General features: G+C 35.0%; 1 protein-coding gene across 11 annotated transcripts in view; it reads left to right on the top strand.

The window, feature by feature from the left end:
• The window catches only part of ATG4C (autophagy related 4C cysteine peptidase), an 82570-nt gene that overhangs the window by 29360 nt on the left and 27373 nt on the right, over positions 1-25837 (top strand). For all 11 annotated transcript variants that reach the window (XR_010110959.1, XM_063600780.1, XM_014345535.4 and 8 more), the window contains exons 4-9: positions 4625-4858; positions 7053-7383; positions 9186-9256; positions 17082-17218; positions 22081-22159; positions 22819-22895. Coding sequence is in view for 10 of the 11 variants with exons in the window: in XM_063600780.1 (XP_063456850.1) it covers positions 4625-4858; positions 7053-7383; positions 9186-9256; positions 17082-17218; positions 22081-22159; positions 22819-22895 (929 nt within the window). In the remaining variant the exon portion in view is untranslated. The remainder of the gene's footprint in view (positions 1-4624; positions 4859-7052; positions 7384-9185; positions 9257-17081; positions 17219-22080; positions 22160-22818; positions 22896-25837) is intronic.

Raw genomic sequence — 25837 nt, 5'->3', positions numbered from 1 at the left:
CTTAAAGTCACAGTTTCTGGGAACCTATTGACAACATTAAGTGAGGACTAACTGTATTTTGAAGCTCTGTTGTTAGGTACATAAACATTTAGAATTATTTATTATTGTTTCTTAATGAATTGACTCCTTAGTAGTTATGAAATGACCTTCTTTATTCTTGGTGATATTCTTTGGTCTGAAGTCGATTTTGTCTGATATTAATATAGCCACTTCACAGACAACACAACAAAAAAAGAAAATTTCAGGCCAATATCCCTGATCAACATTGATGCGAAAATCCTCAATAAAATACTGGCAAACCAAATCCAGCAGCACATCAAAAAGCTTATGCACCGTGATCACGTCGGCTTCATCCCTGGGATGCAAGGCTGGTTCAACATACGCAAATCAATAAATGTAATCCATCACATAAACAGAACTAATGACAAAAACCACATGATTATCTCAATAGATGCAGAAAAGGCCTTCGATAAAATTCAAAAGTGCTTCATGGTAAAATCTCTTAATAAACTAGGTATTGATGGAATGTATCTCAAAATAATAAGAGCTATTTATGACAAACCCATATTTTGCCCATACTGAATGGGCAAAAGCTGGAAGCATTCCCTTTGAAAACTGGCACAAGACAAGGATGCCCTATCTCACCACTCCTCTTCAACATAGTATTGGAAGTTCTGGCCAGGGAAATCAGGCAAGAGAAAGCAATAAAGGGTATTCAAATAGGAAGAGAGGAAGTCAAATTATCTCTTTTTGCAGATGACATGATTGTATATTTAGAAAACCCTGTTGTCTCAGCCCAAAATCTCCTTATGCTGATAAGCAATTTCAGCAAAATCTCAGAATACAAAATGAATGTGCAAAAATTGCAAGCATTCCTATACACCAGTAATAGACAAACAGCCAAATCATGAGTGAACTCCCATTCACAATTGCCACGAAGAGAATAAAATACTTAGGAATCCAACTTACAAGGGATCTGAAGGACCTCTTCAAGGAGAACTACAAACCACTGCTCAAGGGAATAAAAGAAGACACAAACAAATGGAAAAACATTCCATGCTCATGGATAGGAAGAATCAATATCATGAAAATGGCCATACTGCCCAAAGTAATTTATAGATTCAATGCTATCCCCATCAAGCTACCATTCACTTTCTTCACAGAATTGGAAAAAACTACCTTAAAGTTCATATGGAACCAAAAAAGAGCTCGCGTAGCCAAGACAATCCTAAGCAAAAAGAACAAAGCTGGAGGCATCACACTACCTGACTTCAAACTATACTACAGGGCTACAGTAACCAAAACAGCTATATAGACCAATGGAACAGAACAGAGGCCTCAGAAATAGCACCACACATCTACAACCATCTGATCCTTGACAGACCTGACAAAAACAAGAAATGGGGATGGATTCCCTACTTAATAAATGGTGCTGGGAAAACTGGCTAGCCATATGCAGAAAACTGAAACTGGAACCCTTCCTTACACCTTATACAAAAATTAACTCAAGGTGGATTAAAGACTTAAACTAAGACCTAAAACCATGAAAACCCTATAAGAAAACCTAGGCAATACCATTCAGGACATAGGCATGGGCAAGGACTTCATGTCTAAAACACCAAAAGCAATGGCAACAAAAGCCAAAATTGACAGATGGGATCTAATTAAACTAAAGAGCTTCTGCACAGCAAAAGAAACTATCATCAGAGTACATAGGCAACCTATAGAATGGGAGAAAATTTTTGCAATCTCTCCATCTGACAAAGGACTAATATCCAGAATCTACAAGGAACTTAAACAAATTTACAAGAAAAAAACAATCCCATCAAAAAGTGGGTGAAGGATGTGAATAGACACTTCTCAAAAGAAGACATTTATGCAGCCAACAAATATATGGAAAAAGCTCATTATCACTGGTCATTAGAGAAATGCAATCAAAACCACAATGAGATACCATCTCACGCCAGTTAGAATGGTGATCATTAAAAAGTCAGGAAACAAAAGATGCTGGAGAGGATGTGGAGAAATAGGAACATTTTTACACTGTTGGTGGGAGTGTAAAGGGAGTTCAACCATTGTGGAAGACAGTGTGGCGATTCCTCAAAGATCTAGAACCAGAAATATCATTTGACCCAGCACTCCTATTACTGGGTATATACCCAAAGGATTATAAATCATTCTACTATAAAGACACATGCACATGTATGTTTATTGCGGCACTATTCACAATAGCAAAGACTTGGAACCAACCCAAATGCCCATCAGTGATAGACTGGATAAAGAAAATGTGGCACATATACACCATGGAATACTATGCAGCCATAACAAATGATGAGTTCATGTCCTTTGCAGGGACATGGATGAAGCTGCAAACCATCCTTCTCAGCAGACTAACACAGGAACAGAAAACCAAACACTGCATGTTCTCACTCATAAGTGGGAGTTGAACAATGAGAATACATGGAGACTGGGAGGGGAACATCACACACCAGGGCCTGTCAGTGGGTGGGGGACTAGGGGAGGGATAGCATTAGGAGAAATACCTAATGTCAATGACAGGTTGATGGATGCAGCAAACCCCATGGCATGTGTATACCTATGTAACAAACCTGCATGTTTTGCACATTTATTCCTGAACTTAAAGTATAATAATAATAAAAAATATAGCCACTTCAGCTTTCTTTTGCTTAAAGTTGCATGGTATATCTTTTTTCATCCTTTACACTTAATCTATTTGTGTCTTTACATTTAAAATATGTTTCTTATAGGAAGTACTAGCTGAGTCTTGCTTTTTTATCCAATCTGATAATCTTTGCCTTTTAAATTAAGGTGTTTAGGGCCAGGCACGGTGGCTCTCACGCCTATAATCCCAACACTTTGGGAGTCCAAGGCAAGTGGATTACTTGAGGCCGGGTGTTTGAGAACAGCTTGGCCAACATGGAGACACCTCGTCTCAACTAAAAATACAAAAACTAGCCTGGCGTTGTGGTGCATGCGTGCAATCCCAGCTACTCAGGAGGCTGAGGCACAAGAATGGCTTTAACCCTGGAGGCGGAGATTGCAGTAAGTCAAGATTGCACCACTGCACTCCAGCCTGGGTGACAGAACGAGACTCTTTCTCAAAAACTAAAAATAAATAAATAAATAAATGTGTTTAAACCGTTTACTTTTAATATGATTATTGATAAAGCTAGGTTTAAATGTATCATGTCATTATTTGCTTTCTATTTGTTAAATCTTTTTTTTTTTGTTTTCTTTTCCTCCCTTTCTACCTGCTTTTGGATTGAGTATTTTTATCATTCTCTTTTATCTCTTTTGTTGTCTTATTAGCTATAACTTTTTATTGTTATTTTAGTGGTTTAAAGTTTATAGTATACATCTCTGACTTATCACAGTCTGCCTTCAAGTGATATACCAAGAGCCTTACAGTATACTTCACCTTCTCCCTCTTGGTCTTTATGATATTGTTGTCATACATTTTACTTATTTATATGTTATACAGCCCACACATTTTACTTAATATGTTATCCACCCCATAGTAAATTACTATTATTTTGGTTTAAATAGTCAAATATCCTTCAAAGAAGGTATCATGTTTGGTGTTCTTCATTCCTTTGTGTGAATCTGTATTTCCATCTGGACCAGTGGTTTAATCATGGCTCAATGCAGCCTCAACCTCCTGGCTCCAGTGATCCTCACACTTCAGCCTCGCAAGTATCTGCACCGCACCTGGCTAATTTTTATTTTTTTTTAGAAATGAGGATCTCACTGTTGCCCAGGCTGTAGTGCAGTGGCACGATCTTGGCTTACTGCAACCTCTGCCTCCTGAGTTCAAACGATTCCCTTGCCTCAGCCTCTCGAGTAGCTGGGACTACAGGTGCCTGCCACCATGCCTGGCTAATTTTTGTATTTTTAGTAGAGATGGAGTTTCACCATGTTGTCCAGGCTGGTCTTGAACTCCTGACCTCAAGTGATCCATCTGGCTCAGCCTCCCAAAGTGCTGAGATTACAGGCGTGAGCCACCGCGCCCAGCCAGAATCTTCCTGTTTTAGCCTCCCAAAGTGCTGGGGATTATAGATGTGAGCCACCATGCCTGGCTAAGGTTTCTTTTAATGCAGGTTGGCTGGTGATGTCTTCTTCCAGCTTTTGTGTATCTGAAAAAGTCTTTATTTTGCCTTTATTTTTGAAAGGTGTTTTTGCTGCATATAGGATTCTGAGTTAATGATTTTTTTTCTTCACTACTTTGAAGATGTTGCTGCACTATCTTCTTCTTTTGTTTCCAGTGAGAAATCTAATATCATCCTTGTCTGTGTCCCCTCTTCAAAGAGTTAATTATGTATAGAATATAGGATATTATTATTAATAACAAGAGTATTGTTGATAATACCTTATATTAGTTAACTCTACAGTATGTAAAACATTTCAGCATTCATTCTAACTTGATTTTCATAGGCAGTTATGAAAATCTAACTTGATTTTCATATCTTTATTTTAAAAGATAAAATTAGAAAAAAAGGATTGGAAAGATTGTGACATACTTCACATCTTAAGACAGTAATGATAATGTTTGTTACCATTATAGACATTTCTCTGGTTATCTTTAGACCGTATGTTCATTTTTTAGATGAAGATAAAACGTTACCTGCAGAGTCGGGATGTACAATAGAGGATCACGTAATTGCAGGAAATGTAGAAGAATTTCGTAAAGATTTCATTTCTAGAATATGGCTGACCTACAGGGAAGAATTCCCTCAAATAGAAGGCTCAGCTTTGACAACAGACTGTGGGTGGGGCTGCACATTGAGAACTGGCCAGATGCTCTTGGCTCAAGGACTCATACTACACTTTCTTGGTAGAGGTAAATCAAATTTCTGTTTTTGTTTTGTTTTTGTTTTTGTTTTTGTCGTCGATATTTTTCCATTTGAATTCCAGCTTACAAACTGCATGAAATTCCCTGAGGTTAATTTCTTGACTGTGAGATTTTCTAAGGAGTTGTAACTAATTTGGTGTATTGCATTTTTTCTGAACTGGGTCAGATATGACTTATATGTAAACTTTCCTGATTCCCTTTTCAAAAATGCAGGTTAAATATACCTGTTATTCTTGGTCACCATTATGAGTTAAGTTAGTTCAATTTTTAGTACCCTTTGGATTTTATTGTTCTTACTGTTTCTTTCCTTTTGGTTGAACTCTGGATTATCTCCAGTTTAGTTAAGTCCTGGGCAGGTTAATAACAGTGATTTTGAGGACATATGTAATATTTTTTAAATTTTAAGAGACTTTACTCAGGTTTCTTTATTTTCTCCCTACATGTCAATAATGGTTTAAAAGTATTTTTATCTTTATTAGTGTGATTATACTCAATTATATTAAATCAATTAGACATACTCTTTCAAATTAAAAACTTTTTTTAGCAATAGGGTCTCACTGTGTTGCTCAGGCTAGAGTGCAGTGATGTAATTATAGCTCATTGCAACTTCGAACTCCTGTGCTCAAGCTATTCTCCTGCCTCAGCTTCCTGAGTAGCTGGGACCACAGGTGCGTGCCACCATGGTTAGCTAATTTTTAAATTTTTTTGTAGAGATGTGGTCTCACTATGTTGCCCAGGCTAGTCTTGAACTCCTAGGCTCAAGTGATGCTCCCACCTTGTCCTGCCAAAATATTGGGATTACAGGTGTGAGCCACTGTGCCTGGCACCAGACATATTCCTAATAAGGTAATCATGCAGTTTTAGACCCTAAAAAATGTCATTGATACTTAACTTACATATATATGTTTTTCCTAATGTGCCACCTTTGTGTTAGTCCATTTTTAATAATGTGTACATTTGTAGGAATATTTTAGTTTACAATTTTAGGATATCATATTTGATTATTAAATATTGTCAGATTTTTATAAGTGTTAAGACAGTATCCCTACAATGCATGGCATATATTTAGTAACTTTTTTGTAGAGATTATTGATGAGATTATTTAGAGAGAATGTTTATTGAAGAATGGTGTTGAAAATGTAAGGAAAATAATTTTTAAACTGGTTTTCTGGGATGATTTATTTATAGTCTTGTGCAGTCATGGGCAAGGATTGGAATATTTTTCAGTCCTCACTAGATCTCTGAATCTATGACTTATTTTGTTAACTTAAAATTACATGCATGTTTGGGGATTGTCTTGTTATTCAAAACAGTGACATAATGGATATATTTGATTTTTCAGGGTCTTTGATCTTTTATGATTTCATTTATTAACTATTAGAGAATTGTTATTACTCTGTTAATAATGATTAAGTTATTCTGAAGAAACGTACAGGAAAATATTTTGAAAAAAATTTCAAACTTCCATGGTCAGACTTCTATTTTAACATATAATCAAAACATCCACTTTCTGAAGATATCTTCTTATGAGTATCATAAATGTTAGTAAATATGTTTATTGTGCCTTTGGGTAGTCAAGACTGGATGTTTGATAAGCAGTCTGATAATGAAATACAAAAGTCTTTATCTCAGCACTGTCAAAGAACAGAAAAAAGAACATCTGGGATTGTCCATTTTTACCCAAGGTTACTATTTTTTCTTTCTTTTGTCTTGTATTTTTGTAATTTTTTTCTTGATTATATGAAATTTTGGAAACTACAGAAAAGTACAGAGAATAATACCATTAAGGTAGAAACATCATTGATATTTTGGCATATTGTTGTCTTGTACCTTTGTTTTTTAAGCAGTTTTATTGAGATATAACCTATATACCATAAATTCACTCATTTCAAGTGAATAATTCAGTGGTTCTTAGCATAGTTATAGAGTTCCACAATCATCACCATAAATCTAATTTTAGAACACTTTTATCATCCCTTGAAGAAACCTTGTACTCATTAGCAGCCACTCCCAGTACCTCTCCATAAGCAACCATTAATCTTTTTGTTTCCATGTATTTACCTATTTTTGAATTTACTGTCTTAGTAACCCAAATGACCTTAAATGCTACGTATTTATTTTAGTAGAATTGTTAAAGTATCTATTTAAAAGATCTGAACACTTTGCTTTGGAACTACTATAGCTTGGACCTGGCCTGATGCTTTGAATATTGAAAATTCAGACTCTGAATCATGGACTTCCCACACTGTCAAAAAATTTACTGCATCATTTGAAGCATCACTTTCAGGGGAAAGAGAATTCAAAACCCCAACAATTTCTCTGAAGGAAACAATTGGGAAATATTCTGATGATCATGAAATGCGAAATGAAGTTTATCATAGGAAAATCATCTCTTGGTTTGGTGATTCCCCCTTGGCTCTTTTTGGCTTACATCAACTAATAGAATATGGAAAGAAGTCTGGGAAAAAAGCAGGAGATTGGTATGGACCAGCTGTGGTTGCTCACATTTTAAGGTAAAATTGTTTTAAAATCTTTCTTCTTGTGACAGAGGTCCTCAGGATTAAGAGATACTGATTTTTGCAATGTGTATATATAATTGGAACTTTAAAAGTCTAACTGTATGAGAATGTTGATAAAGACGCTTTCATTTGCCAGCAGGGAAAAAAGAAGACATATTGCGACTCTAGTTACATTTAATTTATTTACTGACAAATTTTTCTTCTCTTTCTCTTAGGTATAGACATCCCAGGTCTCTTTCTAACCAGGTTTTCATTAGAATACCTTACTGAAATGCTCTAAACACTAACATCTCTTTCAACCTTGGAACGTGCATAACATTATAGTTTTTTTTAATAGTGTAACCTGGGGGCTGTAATGTACTGATAGTGTAATGAAATGTCAAGAGCTAAAATTGATATTTTCAGCATTTCTTTGCACACATCAAATTCTTGTGAATTGGAAATGTATGGCACTATTAATATTATAATTATATCATGGTAAAAGTGAAGGATCTGTGACATTCAGGATAGTTAGAAAAAAGTCAAAAGTCAAATTTCACTTTACTTCAGCTTTTTATGTACCATTTATTTTGATACCAAGTTTTTAAAAAAATTATCTTATTTGTGTGTGTATCCCATTTTTGTTATAAACTAAATCATTAATATTTCATATAAGTATAGCATGTTGTGATTTAAATTTACTCCATTTAAAATCATATATAAATTTGAAATCATTACAAAGCATTTTTGCATATTAACATGCTTCTATATTTTATAGGCCAGATGCTTACAATTGAAAAGTATTTGCCTAATGTTATTAATTTGATTGTTAATAATATATCAATTCCAACTTGGTATGACATTTATAAAAGCATAATCATAAAAGCATAGTTTCTACCCTTCAAGATGTTCTCTACTCCGGGGGACAGCAAACTTCTTCTGTGAAGTGACAATAGTAAATATTTTAGGCTTCACAGGTCTTGTAAAGGTTTCTGTTGACCGTCTTTCCTCTCCCTCCAGTCCCTTAAAACTGTCAAAAACCTTTCTTAGCTTGCAGATGGTACAAAAACAGGATACAGGTTGTATTCAGCTAATGGGCATAGTTTGCCAGTCTTTCTTCTACACTAACACATAGGAACATGAATAATAGGGCATTTTCAATTAAATGATTACATATATAGTTAAATAAAATTACATTTCCACAATTTGCATAATCACCGTTTATAGATATTGTTATTGTGATTTTTTTCACATCATGTACACCATTGAGAACATTATACTTAGGAATATTGTTTAATTTACAGTTTTACTTATATAATTTCAAGACTTGAAATTAGGAAATTCATTTGTTCAGGTCATATAGGTTTTTGAATGAAGGAAAAAAGTCATGCTGTTGTTTAAAGAACGAACAGTTTCTTAAGTGTACTAGAGGACAGACACAGTAATTGACTCCTAGTCAGTAATGTAAGTTAATTTGCAGCAAATCTTGCAGCATATTCATACCACTGGTAAGGTGAGTGGTTGAGAGAGATCCTTCTTTTTGGAGGGAGGGGAGTAGAGCTTTATACCCAATAATTTTTTTAATGTATTTTGTAATTTGTGTTTTAATGTTCTTTGAGTAATTTAATGTAATATTCAACTTTGAAAATTTTAATCTGATGTCTGATACCATTCAGATAATAGTTTTTGACAGCAGACACTATGAGTTAAATAGGAAAGTCACAAAACTGCTGGCATTTTTTCCTTCTTAAATTAAATATTTAGTTGCCAATAGGAAATGTTAGGATTTTGAAAGATAATGCTTGTTATTTTCTCAGAAAAGCAGTTGAAGAAGCAAGGCATCCTGATTTACAAGGAATAACTATTTATGTTGCACAAGATTGTACAGGTAAGGAATGTATATAATTCTAATCTTTGTTTTATTTGGTCATACTTTTTATATGTGTTTAGCTTATCCCAGTAATACTGTAAATGATTATGAAGGTAGGGACCATGTCTTATACATTTTTGTTCCTAAATGTAGTAAGCATTTAATAAAAATATTTTTTGATTGAATACATACTATGAATTTTTAGTTGCGATATTAAAATAAATTCTCAAAGAATTTCAGCATTTCAAATAACTACTTTAAAAGTGATAGGCAGGAAAATTTAACATAGGTATATACTTGGGCTGCATGTATACTGGGAACCATTTCATTGGTGGACGTGTTTCAAGGAAAGAAAATTCTTAGTTTATCTTATGAGGAATTGAATATATTTCTCACTAATACTTCAGTAAATCATCTACTAATGATGCAGCTATTGTCCAGATTTGCTTTGTTTTATTGTTTTGGGTCTTCTTTTTGATGATCACTCTCTATACAGGTTGAGTATTTTTTATCCAAAATGTTTGAGACCACAAGTGTTTCCGATTTTGTATTTTTTGGACCTTTCAATATTTGCATGTATGTAATGAGATATCTTGGGGATGGGACTGAAGTCTAAACATGAAATTCATTTATGTTTTGTATACTCCTTATACACATAGCCTGAAGGAAATATCCTACACTATTTTTAATAATTTTATGCATGAGACCAAGTTTTGACCGTGTTTTGATTGCAACCCATCACATGCAGTCACATGTAGAATTTTTCACTTGTGAAAAATGCTGTGCTCAAAAAGTTTTAGATTTTGGATTAGGAATGCTCAACCTGTAGTAATTTTGAAACTTTGTTGCGGATAAAATAGACACCTCAATTCTTAATAAATTAAAAATGGCTTAGCCACCTCATGCTGTTAAGTGTTTTTTTTATAGGAATACTGTTAACAATGATAAAATATGTTAATGTTTTAGAAAAGTTAAATATACTTCAATCATGTTTTAATACAAGGGTATCTATAAAATGCTTAAGGTTACACTGATAACCACCTAGTGTTTGTAGTGTGTAATAATAGTTACCAAATATTCATGCGTTTTTGTTTGGCCTTGTAAAGAAAGACCAATATCCGTAATTATAGCCATATGAAAAGAAAAGGGCTAAATTTTCAGATAAGTATATGAGTTTTGCAAGTACTATGTTTTTCAAGTAGGAAGTCTTGAAAAACATTTGCTGTGTTAAATAGTTCTAATTAAGCCTAAGGATGTACCTAAACAAGTAATCATTAAATAAATGTATGAATTTACCTTTTGTGCTTTTATTAACACAGTCAGCCTAGATATTTGTTACATATAATTAATTAAGCAAACATTACAGTGTTCCTTGTTATAGAAATGGTTTGTGTAATTTGAAGTAGTTCTTAAAATTTTTATCATTCATGTTTAAAACTCCTAAAGGGAGAAGTTGTATTTGTATAATTTTGATAGACTATGAGATTAGGAATTAAGTGAGACCAGACTCTGTCAGTGATTTCTTCCCCCTCTGTCTTCATTAGTGTTTTTAAAGGTTTTGTTTTCTATTTATTTTCTCTTTTTCTTATTCTGTGTTGTTTTCCTTTGTAATTGCATCTATTTTTATGGCTTTAAATACTTAGGACTATGTACTCTATACTAGGACTTTTAAAAATACATTTTTAGAGCTGAGCACGGTGGCTCATGCCTATAATCCCAGCACTTTGACAGGCCGAGGTCGGGGGATCACTTGAGCCCAGCAGTTCAAGACTAGCCTGGGCAGCATGGTGAAACCCTGTCACTACAAAAAATACAAAATTTAGTTGAGCATGGTGGTGACATGCCTGTAGTCCCAGCTACTCGGGAGGCTGGGGTGGGAGGATCACTTGAGCCCTGAAGGCGGAGTTGCAGTGAGCTGATATTGTGCCACTGCACTCCAGCCTGGGCAACAGAGTGAGACTCTGTCTCAAAAAACATTTCTAACCCTACCTGATCAATATGTGATAACTTATATTTTCTGCCACCTTTCAAATATCTCCACTTACGTATTCTACAAACACTTCAAATTCAGCATGTTTAAAAGTACACTTACTGTTTCCCTCGGTCCCACCCCTTTTTCTTCCTATTTTCTCTTGACTAATAGTGGCATGTCCACATATGTACTCAAGTAGTAAGTAAAACCCATTTATTCTTGACTGCACTTTCATTGCTTATATTATATTTAGTCAGTCAACACTTAAGAAAATGTTCCTGAAATCTGTTCTCTCATCTTCATTCTCGTTGATTTAGATCAGACCCTTATCTCTTGTTTGGACTTTAGCTTGATTTCCCTACCTGTCTCTTTTCCCTTTTTGGTCCATCTGATCAAAAGAAACTGATCATGTCCCTTTATCTATAAACCAATGACTGCCCATTAACTCTAGTCTCATGTTATCTTGGCATATGAAGCACAATGAAGTCCTTTATAATTTGTCGCGACCTACATTTCCAGCGTCACCTTCTAACACTATCTTCCATACACAGTACACTAAAATATTTTCCGCCCTCAGGCCATTCCTTAGACATGGTGTCATTATCTTTTTTCCCCATGCCTTTGTGCATATTATTGCCTCTGCTTGGAATGCTTTTTATTATTAGAATGCCTCTTGTTAGGTCTTATTCATTCTTCAAGAACACGCACAAAGGTTATACCTTTGGCAGTCTTTCCCAACTCTCGTTAGGCAGAATTACTTTTCCTCTGTGGTCTGTAACATTTGGAAATACTTCTATTAAATATTGAACTTGTAATTCACTTGTGATATCACCTTATAATTGTTTGTTTCTTATATATAATATCAATGATTGTTGAGGTAGCAGGCGTAGAAGTAAGGTATCAGAATCATTTGGTTGAGATTCGCTGCTGTAATGAGCCTCTGTTACAGAATTGGACTATGTCATATACCTTACATATATATTGGAAGTGAAGGAAAAACACCAAACATTTGGGCTAGACAGTCTTTGAAGTCAGGATCTTATTTATTTTATACCTCTCTAGTGTAGAACACATCAATAAATTGCAGGTCCTCAATAAATGTGTGTCGAATGAAGATGAAGGGTAAGAATGCAATCTCTATCCCGATGAGGGAGAACTACTGTGGCATTTTTGTAGCTTTGGTTTCAGTTGACTATGGGAGATAGGGGAGTTAGGTGACGAGAAGAATTTGATAGCTCAGTCTAAATTTGGAATTTAAAGGAAAGAACTGGGACAGAAGTGGCAGAATTTCCTATTCGGCTCTTCTGGGAAGATCAGAAGAGTTTCATTCAACTGACAAGGAGTATGGGTGTAAAGTATGTTTTGAATAAAACTACTTTAATTTGAATAAAATAAAATTTTGTCTATATTTGCTTCTACCAGATCCTCCTATTTTCTCTTGAACTGTGGTACTTAGACTGTCATACCCACCATCATACCAGAACTGCTCTTTTCTCTTTCTCTCTCTCTTTTTTTTTTTTTTTGAGACAGGGTTTTACTCTGTTGACCAGGCTGGAGTGCAGTGGTGCGATCATAGCTCACTGTTACCTCAAACTCCTGAGCTCAAGTGTTGCTCCTGCCTCAGCTTCCCAAGTAACTAGCATTAAAGGCATGCATCACCATCCCTGGCTAATTTTGAAATTTTTTATAGAGATGAAGGTCTCGCTGTGTTGCCCAGGCTGGTCTTGAACTCCTGGCTTCAAGTGATCCTCCTGCCGCAGCCTCCCAAAATACTGGGATTATAAGTGTGAGCTGGCTGGGCATGGTGGCTCATGCCTGTAATCCCAGCACTTTGGGAAACCAAGGCAGGGGGATCACAAGGTCAGGAGTTCGAGACCAGCCTGGCCAATATGGTGAAACCCTATCTCTATTACAAATACAAAAATTAGCTGGATGTGGTGGCAGGTATCTGTAGTCCCAGCTACTCGGGAGGCTGAGGCAGGAGAATCCCTTGAACCCAGGAGGCGGAGGCTGCAGTGAACCAAGATCGTGCCACTGCACTCCAGCCTGGGTGACAGAGGGAGACTCCGTCTAAAAAAAAAAAAAAAAGCATGAGCCGTTGTGCCCACCCCAAAACTGCTCTTACAAATAATTTAATCTTTCTAAGCCTCGCAGTAACTTCTCAGTCCTCATATCACACAATCTATCAGTAGCATTTGACACCGTTGACTCTTTCCTCTTCCTCCTTACAACACTTTGTTTACTTGATTTCTGGACACTACTCTGTAGATTTTCCCTCTGCCTCCTTATTCACTCCTTCACAGCCTGGTTTGTTGGTTTTTCCTCATCTCCTTGATCTCTAAAAATGTCATGTTTTAGTGCTCAGCCTTTAGACTTCATCTCATCTTTTTTTCTGTCTATACTGATTTGAATTCACCAAGTCTTGTGGCTTTATAATGCAGATACTAATCTGCATGTTGGTAACTCCCAAATTGATAGGTCCATCCTAGTCCTCTCTCTAAACTCCGGTTGCGTGTCCCTGTCTACTCAACCTTTCTGTTTACCTAACAAGTATCTCAAACTGAATTCCCAATTCTCCCTCCTATATTTTCCCCTCCTCCAGTCTTCCATGTCTTTATAAATGGCAACTTTCTTACTCTGTTTGCTTAAACCAAAACCCTTCAAATCACCTGTGACTCAATTTTTTCTCTCACATCTTACATTTAATAGTGAGTCCTTACTTTATCTTCAGATACATGAACTGATCACTTTTTTTTTTTGGAGATGGAATCTCGCTCTGTTGTCCAGGTTGGAGTGCAGTGGCACGATCTCAGCTCACTGCAACCTCTGCCTCCCAGGTTCAAGCGATTCTTCTGCCTCAGCCTCCCAAGTAGCTGGGATTACAGGTGCCTGCCACCATGCCCGGCTAATTTTTTGTATTTTTAGTAGAGACGGTGTTTTGCCATGTTGACCAGGCTGGCCTCGAAGTCCTGACCTCAAGTGATCCACCCACCTTGGCCTCCCAAAGTGCTGGGATTACAGGTGTGACCCACCGTGCCTGGCCGAACTGATCACCTCTACGTGACCATTCCCTATTTTTTTTTTTTTTTGAGATGGAGTCTAGCTCTGTCACCCAGGCTGGAGTGCAGTGGTGCGATCTCCACTCACTGCAAGCTCCACCTCTCGGGTTCATGCCATTTTCCTGCCTCAGCCTCCCGAGTAGCTGGAACTATAGGCGCCCGCCACCATGCCTGGCTAATTTTTTTGTATTTTTAGTAGAGACGGGGTTTCACCATGTAAGCCAGGATGGTCTCGATCTCCTGACCTCGTGATCTGCCCACCTCAGCCTCCCAAAGTGCTGGGATTACAGGCGTGAGCTACCATGCCCGGCCGACCATTCCCTATTTTTACAGTTACTACCTTTTTTCAAACCACCATCATCTCTTTTTTTCTTTCTTTTTTTTAAAATTTAAGTTCTAGGGTACATGTACGCAACGTGCAGGTTTGTTACATATGTATATATGTGTCATGTTGGTGTGCTGCAGCCATTAACTCATCATTTACATTAGATGTATCTCCTAATGCTATCCCTCCCCCCTCCCCCTACCCCACAACAGGCCCTGGTGTGTGATGTTCCCCCACCCTGTGTCCAAATGTTCTCATTGTTCAATTCCCACCTATGAGTGAGAACATGCGGTATTTGGTTTTCTGTCCTTGCAATAGTTTGCTCATAATGGAAAGCCACTATCATCTCTTGCTGGATAACTGCAGCGGCTTTGTAACTGTTCTCTGTGCTTTAGCCTTTGCCCCTGTAGCCTATTTTGGTTTTAGAGTAAAATGAAAGCAAGTTTATTAAGTAAGTAAAGGAATAAAAAAGTTGCTCCATAGGCAGAGCAGCCCCTTGCCTATACAGTCTATTATGAACACAGGAAACAGGCTGTTAAACTGTGAGTCAGATTAGGACATCCCTAAAAAATTCTTCAATGGCTTCCCATCACTGAAAAACTGGTCTTTACAATGGCTTTCAAGAGCTCACACAATCTGTCTTCATTCTCCCCTATAACTATAATCGTATCTTCTAATCCCATTTTTGCTACTGTACCCCTTGTTTACTTCCCTCCAGAAGACTGGCATCTTGTTCCTGGGACATGCTAATTATACTTCTGCCTTAAGATACTCGCACTTTTTGATCTTTTAACTTGGAATGCATTTCCCCTAGGTATCTGTCTGTATTACTTGGTTTCTTTCTTTTGGTCTTGATTCAAATATTACTTTCTCATAAGATCTTCCCTGGCCACCTTATTTTAAATTGCCTCCCCCTCAGCATTTCCTGTTCACCCTTCTCTCTTTGTTTTTTCAAAGCATGCATCACCATCTCTATTTCCTCCATTAGCATGCATGCTCAAGAAGAGTGGGAATTTTTCTGTTTTGCCTGCTGCTGAAGGCCCAGTGTCATATAGTAGCTAGCTATCAATAAGTATCTATTGAATACATAAATCAGGTAGGTATTTTTTTAAAACTTTTATTTTAGGTTCAGGGGTACATGTGGTACTTGTTAGATAGGTAAACTTATGTCACGGGGGTTTGTTGTACAGATTATTTCATCACCCAGGTATTAAGCCTGGTACCCAGTAGTTATTTTTTCTGCTCCTCTCTCTCCTCCCACCCTCCATCCTCAAGTAGACCCGAGTGTCTGTTGTTCCCTTCTTTGTGTTCATGAGTTCTAATCATTTAGCTCCTACTTTTAAGTGAGAACATGCAGTATTTGGTTTTCTGTTCCTGTGTTAGTTTGCTAAGGATAATGGCCTCCAGCTCCAGCCATGTTGCCACAAAAGACATGATCTCATTCTTTTTTATGGCTGCATAGTATTCCATGGTGTATATGTACCACATTTTCTTAACTGTGAGATGGGCACTTAGGTTGATTCTGTGTCTTTGCTATTGTGAATAGTGCTGCAGTGAACATTCGTGTGCATGTGTCTTTATGGTAGAATGATTTATATTTTCCTGGGTATATACCCAGTAATCATTGCTAGGTCAAATGGTAGTTTTGTTTTTAGCTCTTTGAGGAATTGCTATACTGCTTTCTACAAATGGTTAAACTAATTTACACTCCCACCAGTGGTATATGAGTATTCCCTTTTCTCCACAACCTCGCCAGCATCTGTTACCTTTTGACTTTTTAATAATAGCCATTCTGACTGGTGTGAGATGGTATCTCATTGTGCTTTTGATTTGCATTTCTCTAATGATCAGTGGTATTGAGCTTTTTTTAATACGCTTATTGGCTACATGTATATCTTCTTTTGAAAAGTGTCTTTTCATGTCCTTTGCCCACATTTTAATGGAGTTGTTTGTTTTTCTCTTGTAAATTTGTTTAAGTTCCTTACAGATGCTGGATATTAGACTTTTGTCAGATATATAGTTTGCAAATATTTTCTCACATTCAATAGGTTATCTGTTTACTATTTTGATAGTTTCTTTCGCTGTGCAGAAACTCTTAAGTTTAATTAGATCCCATTTGTCAATTTTCGCTTTTGTTGCAATTGTTTTCGGTGTCTTTGTCATGAAATCTTTGCCTGTTCCTATGTCCAGGATGGTATTGCCTAGGTTGTCTTCTAGGGTTTTTTTTTTGAGTTTTACATTTTAAGTCTTTAATCCATCTTGAGTTGATTTTTATATATGGTGTAAGGAAGTGGTCCAGCTTCAGTCTTCTGTGTATGGCTAGCCAGTTATCCTAGTGGTATTTTTAACTTACTAAGACATTTCTGGTGATGCCAGAGATGAGATAGCTGGCTGTCCATTGTGGGGTGGAGGATAAATTTGGGTAAAAATATTTCTGAAAATCGCTTTTATATAAAATTTAATACATATTCATTATGTTTTTCTCAGTTTACAATTCTGATGTAATTGATAAACAGAGTGCTTCCATGACTTCTGATAATGCAGATGACAAAGCTGTTATTATTCTAGTTCCTGTTAGACTTGGTGGAGAAAGAACCAACACCGACTACTTAGAATTTGTGAAGGTATGAAATAAGTGCTGAATTTTTTTAGGGCAATACTAGCTAATGTGAAAAATATAGAAGGTTTGCAATTTTTTTCTGTTAAATGAGTAGTGATTTTGTAGTTGTACGTTGTACGTTGTAAAGTTTGACATTAGAGATTTTAAATTTCGGTATTATAAGACCAATGTGAGTTGAAGAGCACAGTGTTCTATAACAAAATGAAAAGCCTTTTAATCTTTGTAGCTAATCAGGGAGACACAGATGCAGCAATAATCATAACCTGTAATATAGTTACAGTTTCATTATTCTTATTTGTAATTTTAAGTATATATCTTTATTCATAAAACTAGCATTAAACTATATCACATTAATTATTGAAAAAACTCTCTATTACTGCTATGTTATCTCATAATATGTTTCCTGTGACACCATGATGTCAATAAGAGATGAGATTATTTCTATAGCTAGAAATAATGAAGATATGAAGATAGTATTTGGAGGAATTCCAACTTTGTTTTTTTCATCTTAACCAGTTAAAAATCGGTTCTTTCTTGAAGCACATTGTTTGGTTTCTTGCATCAAAAGAACATGTGTAGTTATGGTATCTTGTTTTGGGCACCAAGACATTCACATATGATAAAATACCTTGGAAATAGTTTCTGATTAAGGCAAAAGTTTTTAGTTTATTTTCATAGTTTCAATAAAATTCTTCATTTTTTAGTAGTCTCTTTTTGCAGCAATAGTTGGAATTCTTCTTTAAATGGAGTGTTATGGGATATAGTAATGTTGAAATAAAGTCTGAATCTATCTTTTATGATTAATAACTATTTGTTCCCTCCATGAGGCATCCCATATTATAGTCTCTATATATTTAGTTGGAACATCTATTCTCAGGGTAGATTGTGCTAATTCTAGAAATCTAGAGCAGTTGTTTTTAACATATGATATACATGGAAGTTTTTTAGCTGGTATACTGGCTTTTCTTAATAGTTACTAAAATTTTGGAAGCACATTTGTTACTAAGAGTAACAATACTGTAATATATCAATGACATATTAATCTTCCAAATAAAGATTAATTGATGTCTGACATGTATCTTTAGTAGGGTTATTGGTGCAGTATGAGAAGCTGTGAACCACATCATCTAGAGAATCTGTTGAGGGTTTTGAGACTTCTGACATGTTGTCATCTCTAGGTGGGTTCTAATCAAATCTGAACTGGATTCTTTTTTGCCTTCTCTACTACCATGAGAAGATTAGAAACTGATGCAGTCTTGGAACTGATTCCTTTAGCCAAAGCTTCATTCCTGGTGGAATGGGTTGCAAATGGCTTCAGGCATGTTTCATCTGGCTGAGGACTTTGCTATTTGGTGGTATTGATAGTATTCATTAGATGGTCTCACTGCCTAATGCTCTTGAGTGATTCATGGTTAATAGCTTAACCATGGTTTGTAGTGAAATGTAGCATCCTGCTACATTGTATGAGGAGAAGGAAATTTGATGTGTGTTTTATTGGTCCTTACCACAGGAGGTTTATTTATTTATATTAATTTTTTTAAGGACCTGGAATGAGGAAAATCCAGTATGTTCTTTTTCTTCAGCAAGACAAATTAGGACTTTTCTTTTTGTAGTGAAATGAACTATGGTTAAGCTGTTAAAGTGAAGCCTCAGTATCTAACATATAGGAGTTACTCAATACATATTTGTTAACCCTAATTTGTGTAATACTTTTCAATGTAAATTTATCTCATTTTGCCCTCACAGTAGCTAGGAACTGGATTGTCTTTATGAAACAGAAAAGACATAGAGAAGTTAAGTGATATATCCAAATTCAGATAGCAAACTGGTAGCAGAGACTAGACTTTTCTTGACTGTAAGTTTGTTTTTCATGTTTTTCTCTAAAACATGAACTTTTTGAAAGGTAACATTTTCTTGAGCTTTTACTAACTTGATTTACACCGTAGTCCACTACAGTGGGAGAGCAGTGACTATTGAAACATTTTGATTTTCCAGTTAGGTAAAAATGGCTGAAATGGTTAAGTGGAGTAGGTTATATGATAGGTATTCTGTTTGGCCAGAGGGGATGGTTGAGTCAAACCCCAATGAGAGCATGTAAAGAGGTATTCACTTAGAAGTGAAAAGGTAGTGTGTTCATTAGCCCTAAAAGAAAAATAATTTTTTCCTTTTTTTCGTGTATGGTCAGCCGTTGTATTTTTTCTTGCCAAACCAATGTGCATTGGTGAGTCTAAAATGTACTGATCAGTTCTATTTTTCAAATTTATTAAACAAGGTATTTCAGAGATAGTGCCAACATAGCATCCTGCTACATTGTATGAGAAGAAGGAAATTTGTTGTGTGCTTTATTCGTCCTTACCACAGGAGGTTTATTTATTTATGTATGTATGTATTTTTAAGGACCTGGAATGAGGAAAATCCAATATGTTCTTTTTCTTCAGTGAGACAAATTAGGACTTTTTTTTGGACTGATTACTTCAGTCTTATTTATTGCTTCATGGATACAGCTCAATAAATTTTCACCACTAGAAAAATAACTGTGAAGAAGCTCTTTTAGGAACTGAAAAGTGTTTCAATCCAAAGATACAGCCTCTTACATGTAAAGGCATTCTAGCTCCTAATCTGCTTCTAAGCGTTTATTACTAAACTTGCTCTAATGCGTTGCAAGGGAAATACAGATGTCAAGAACCAAAGTCTTTCTTCCGTTACTTAGAACCATTCATTTTCTGAGGAGAGTCAGTGACAATCCTTGCTATATATTTTTTTCTTTCTTTTCTCAGTTGTAAGAGACATAGAACTTTCACTGCCTCACAGGTCTCTATGATATAAACATTGCATTTCAACTGATCAGACTGCCTCAAAGTAAGGCACTCTCTAATTGTATTAAGGATTTTTATTTAGGGGGAAAACAGTAGAATTCTTAATTGATAAGTAACTTTATTACTGTTTAGTGAGATTTTTGATACAATTTTGTCTTTATTTTTAGTTAGCTCTAAGATTTTAACCTGATATGCTTTCTGTTTTATTTAATTTTTTCAGTTGCAGCTCTCATTCAGTTTATCATTTCAGAAAAAACTTCATGATATTTTTACAATACTAAGAATATACAAGGTTGTTCTTTAGAGGGTGTCCGAGTCCATTTTTTGCTGCTGTAACAGAATACTGGAGACTGAGTAATTTATAGAGAACAGAAATTTATTCTCTCACAGTTCTGGAGGATGGGAAATCTAAGATCAAGGCACTGGCATCTGATGAAGGTCTCCTTGCTGCGCTCTCACATGGTGGAAGGCAGAAGGGCCAAAAGAAGGCGAACTCTGTCCTCACGTGGCAGAGGAGCAGGAGAGAGAAACCATTCCTGCAAGTCCTTTTTATAGCAACATTGAGATTTTTGATACAATTTTATCTTTATTTTTAGTTAGCTCTAAGATTTTAACCTGATATTCATGCAAGCTCTGCCCTCATGACCTAAACACCTCCCCAAAGGCTCCAGCTTTCAACACTACATTGGGGATTAAGTTCCCACACATGAATTTTGGAGGGAATAAAAATGTTCAAACTATAGTGGAGGGTTACTTATAACAGTGAGAACTTGGAATGACTTAAATATTTATAGTGGAGGTTTTAAAGCACATTTTGTTGTCATAAAATAGAATATTTTTCAGCTACTACATATTATTAATATAGATCTCTATTGATAGGAAAAGATGTTCATGACATAATGAGCAACAAAAGGTTACAATGGCATGTGTTGTGAGATTTCACATATATAAAATTGTATTTGTAAATCTGTGTGTGTATGTATGTAATGTAGACAGATGTTAAGAAGGTGTTCCCCCAAATATTAATAATGATGAGCTCTGGGTGTTGGAATTTGGGAAAAGTTTTACTTTTTTCTGTATTTCCTGTATGTGTGTGTGTTCTCTATGGTTTGGTTACTTGTTAAAGGAAAAAGAACGTTTGTCCATATATTTATTTTTATATATATCTTAGAGATTTCAAAACATCCTCTCATTTAAGAGAAGGAAAGCTTAACTATTGTTTAATAGTTTTGGGATTTTATAACCTATACTTTATCATTATTAGTGTTTTATAGGATATATCAAAATTATTGCAGGAACTGTTGTTAAGACATTAATTGATTCCACTAGACATTTTAAACTTACTCAATTGGACATGTTTTTAAAAAGATATAGAGTTGATTTGGCCTAACTTAAATAGAGTTCTGCTTAGAATAGATTGCTGAGGGGTGTATTAAATAATTTATTGTGGTATTCCTGATATTTTATGATTAGTAAAATAAATTGGCTTTAAATGCAATAATTATTATTTTCATTGGATTAAGTTATTTTCATTACTCTTTATTTCAAATGAAGTAGCATAAAAAATTTGAGTGAATGCCATTGATTAGAAAATGGCTTTCAATTTGTGATTCTAAGACTCAAGATTCAATGAAAACAGCAGTAAGGACTAAGAACTATCTTTAGCATTTCAAAAAGCCTGACGAAAATTTTACGTTGATCACAGTGAAGCTGCACCAGCTAACTGGAAGGCTAAGTGTATTGGCTTTGGCAGGAATTTTATTGCTTTACGGTGGTAAAATTGATTATCTCTCTATGTAGTAGTTGTTTAATGTTGTTGAGCAACACGCTGATCAAAATATTTGATTTGTCATGTTAATGTTGAGTGATTTAAAGAAAAGGAAGGCAGTTTGGAAGACAAGTGGATTTCAGAACCTGGGTGCAAATGTAATATAAATGATAACTGGTAGTGGTAAATTTGGGAGCTACTAATATTAGTAATAGAAATTTGTTTGCTTTGAATAATTACCACTTGCCTCTTGACTAAATCTGTGTTAATTTTTTTTGGCAGGGTATTTTAAGCCTGGAATATTGTGTGGGTATTATTGGTGGCAAACCTAAACAGTCATATTACTTTGCTGGATTTCAAGGTTAGTGATTTAGTAAAATATATTTCTTCATTGTTTTCTTTTAAAAGTCAGAAAGTTAATATGAGATCATCTGGAAACAGGATGATTAACAGAGCAAAACGAGTACCTTATACATTCATCAGTCCTACTATAGCCACTCATTTGTCATTTGGTCCACAACATAATTAGATTCTGTAAAATATATGTTTAATTTCTGTTATTGCATAAAAAGGCATAATTTATTGGTTGCGCGAAACTTCAGAAAACATCGCTGCCACATTCTGGCAGTTGCTATTTACATATTTACTTTTTTACCAGTTTTAGTGGTGCAAGTAGATGATAAAATGACAAGCAATATGTTCTTCCTGTCAAGATAAAGAAGTGCAATACATTTTTCATATGCAAACTGTAAAATATAATTGTGTGTTTGTGAAAGCAATTTTATCACCAAAAATTAAATGACAGTCTCATCACTTTATAAAAATTCTGCTTATACAAGCATATTTGATTATGCAAAAGTTAATCTATCCTGTGCAAACCTATGTTTCAGTCAATGAATATCAGTCTGGCAAGCTGTTACTCCCAGATTTTTTTCAGCTGTTCTACATAGAAATTGGATTGTAAGCAGTGTAATAATAAGGTGTTTTTTGAATTACTTGTCTTCTGTTTTGTCCTTGTAGATGACAGTTTGATTTACATGGATCCTCATTACTGCCAATCTTTTGTAGATGTCAGCATAAAGGATTTCCCTCTTGAGGTACTGTGGATAAAAAGCTGATACTGTTTTCTTACCATATGAAGTAAACTAATTATTTAGAGATGTGCTAGGTAGCTATGCTTTTACGGTATTATAACTACTGGTTAATAATCAATATTTTACTGATCTATAGAACCATAATTAACACAGTGGTCAAAGGTTAAGTACTTTGTTGCTGAATTTTAATTTGTGATATACTTTCTTCTTCATTTATCTTTGTCTCTAACTTGTTAGAAACCCTGGCCATACTAAAATAAATGATCAAGTCTCCAAGTAATTTTGTATAGAGACAGCTAAACAGTACTGAAGTATTTAAAATGTAAGCCCTGTTTTAAAAAAAAAAAAAGAAAAATAGAAAGGGATAGACGGGTTAGAGTAACAAAGCGACTTAATGCGGTTATCTGCTAAATTATTTTGCTTTGAGTACAGTAATTAAATCTTAGCCTTTAGTTAGGAAGTTTTCAAGAGCTTAGTTGGGTTTCTAATTTTTTTTGAGCTTTTATTTCTTAACCTCTTCTTTTCCTTTATACAGGTCATTTTGTGATCCAGTATTTTAATTCAGAAAAATTTGAGAATACATAAATGAAACATGTAATTATTACATGGTTTTGATTGTTTTCCCAGTTGGTGCTTTTACAGACTAAAGTAATTTTACAGAATAAAATAGTTTAAATCACTTGAGTGTCATGGATCACTAATTTTCAAGGACTTGATGAGTTGCAAATATAGTTGAATACTTTGTTTTAGTAATTGCTTGCTAGCTAATATTAACACCTAATAGTATTTAAGAGGTAGAATATGAAAATAGATAAACCACAAGGTTAAAATCTGGTTCAGAAAGATATATTATAAAACATTTTGGCATCCCTTGTAAACTATTACCTCAATTAAAGTATAAGCATCTGGAGGCCAGAGATCAGGTCTATTTTGTTCTTTCATAGTATCTTGCACCTTAATAAATATTTGCTAGTTGACTGATTGGTACTGGGGAAGGCACTACAGAATAATTGTGCCATGTGAACTACATTGTAATTCTTTTTCTGCCTTGTGGTCTTGTAGCACTGATTCTTGTGTCCAAGTCACATTTCCAGTAGATCAGTGCCAAATTGACTCCTTATAAACAGTAGATACTTGAGATTTAGATGGAAAATTGTTCTTAGTATTTTAGTATTACCTAAATAAGCAAATTAAAAGATTATTGGTCTGATTATTTTGGCCAGTAGAGAGAAATTATCCATCTAATATTTTGAGAGACTGCAAAGATACCAAGTGAATGAATATCCTGGCTATGTGTATACAATCAAAATTAGAAAGGCTTCAACTCATTATTGGGAGACTGTTGCAACACTCCAAGAGGGAGTTATTAATCATAAAGGTTTGAAGTAGGCTGGTGATAGTGAAAATGGAAAGGAATAATTGATTTTAAGATTTTACTGTGTAAGGTAAAATTTGTTAAAATTGACTTCTTAAATGCACAGAAACATTTCTTACATAGTGGGACACTTATAGAATGGGTTTATAGATATTATATTTTTAAGATCCTGGTAGAGTATCTTAATCTGTGTGGAAAATTCCTGTTAAAAATTTTTATTTTTCTGCAGTGAAGGGATTTATTTTAGTTAGTAGCATCACTTGTTTTCCTATGAAAGTATAATATAAAAATTATATCAAGTTGTAGAGGAATAAAATTTCACTTTTTGCTTTTTATCATCTTTTAAGTTTATAATACACCAATTGAAGGTGTTTTAACTACCCTGTATTACTAACCATCCTTGCTTTGCTATACTGCTTGTATATTTATAGCTAGTGAAATTATGTAGTTGATTAATGTAAAAAATTATATGCATATTCTAAAACCACCCTTATACTTCAATTATTAAAATCATTTTTATAGGGAACTTTTTGGGTCAGTATTTTTTTGGTTAATAGATGGAGAAATTGAAACCTTAAATCATCCACTGATTCCACATAAATAATTGGTGGTAGTCCTCTGATATTTTGAGTGCCCTAAATCTAATAGATTGTGAAATTTTAAGGAAGTGGGATGATATGAGAATATTTGAGATTAAAGAAGAGATTTAAACAGATTGCATTTTTTGTTGTTCTTACAGTGTTGAATTTCTACATTTCTAGAATTGAACTCTTAACATTTTGAAACCAAATCAGAGTAACTCATTTCTTTCTTTTTTAATGAGCTCTTTCTAGGTGCAAGGGACTTTCCTAAGCCCTTGAGTCCTCTGTTGAACTCTTTTCTTCTCTGTGGTTCCAAGTGTTTTGATTATATACATTTCTATTAATGTTTAATTCTTGTGACATTTTCTTCTGAAATAAATTAGTATATCCTATTGAATTTCTATACTAACTTTTAAGAGACTCTTCCTTATTTTTAGCTGTCTTCAATGAGTTTTTAACACGTTGCGAAGTGAACATCAGCAGTTATATTTGGATCCTAAGTCTAGTAGTGAAGATATGCCAGGGATATCTTTGGTTAGGACTGAGGAATGGAGCACATGGTTCAGTGTGAGGGCACATTATAATGTAGAAACTCACACTGTAATTTTCAAACAGAAAATGAGGTTCACAGGAGCAGCATGAACAACCTTAAACAAAAGTCATCAAAGAACAACTCGAAATTAGAAGGGAGTGAGAAGAGACCTCAAATGGGCTTTGGCAGTGAGGGTATGTAAGAAAAGCTTTATTAATAGACATGTCAGTTTGTTCTGATTGCTGGGTCCCCAATTCCAAATGTCAGATTTTAGGAGGTTCATACAGTGGTAACTGTTTTAATCTACCTTAGGAAATTCAGAAATAGTGGCAGTAAAACTATTAGAATTACGTGATGTGGGCATCTAGATTGGATGAGTGAATTCTTCAGTGAAAGATAATACCCTTTATGAATTACACATGTGAACTGCAATTAGTAGTAGGTTTTTTTTATGTTG

The sequence above is a fragment of the Pan paniscus genome, chromosome 1 (assembly GCF_029289425.2).
Source record: "Pan paniscus chromosome 1, NHGRI_mPanPan1-v2.0_pri, whole genome shotgun sequence".
NCBI classification, from domain to species: Eukaryota; Metazoa; Chordata; class Mammalia; order Primates; family Hominidae; genus Pan; species Pan paniscus.
Note: the sequence above shows the minus strand (reverse complement) of the source record. Positions and strands in the feature narration are given on the sequence as shown.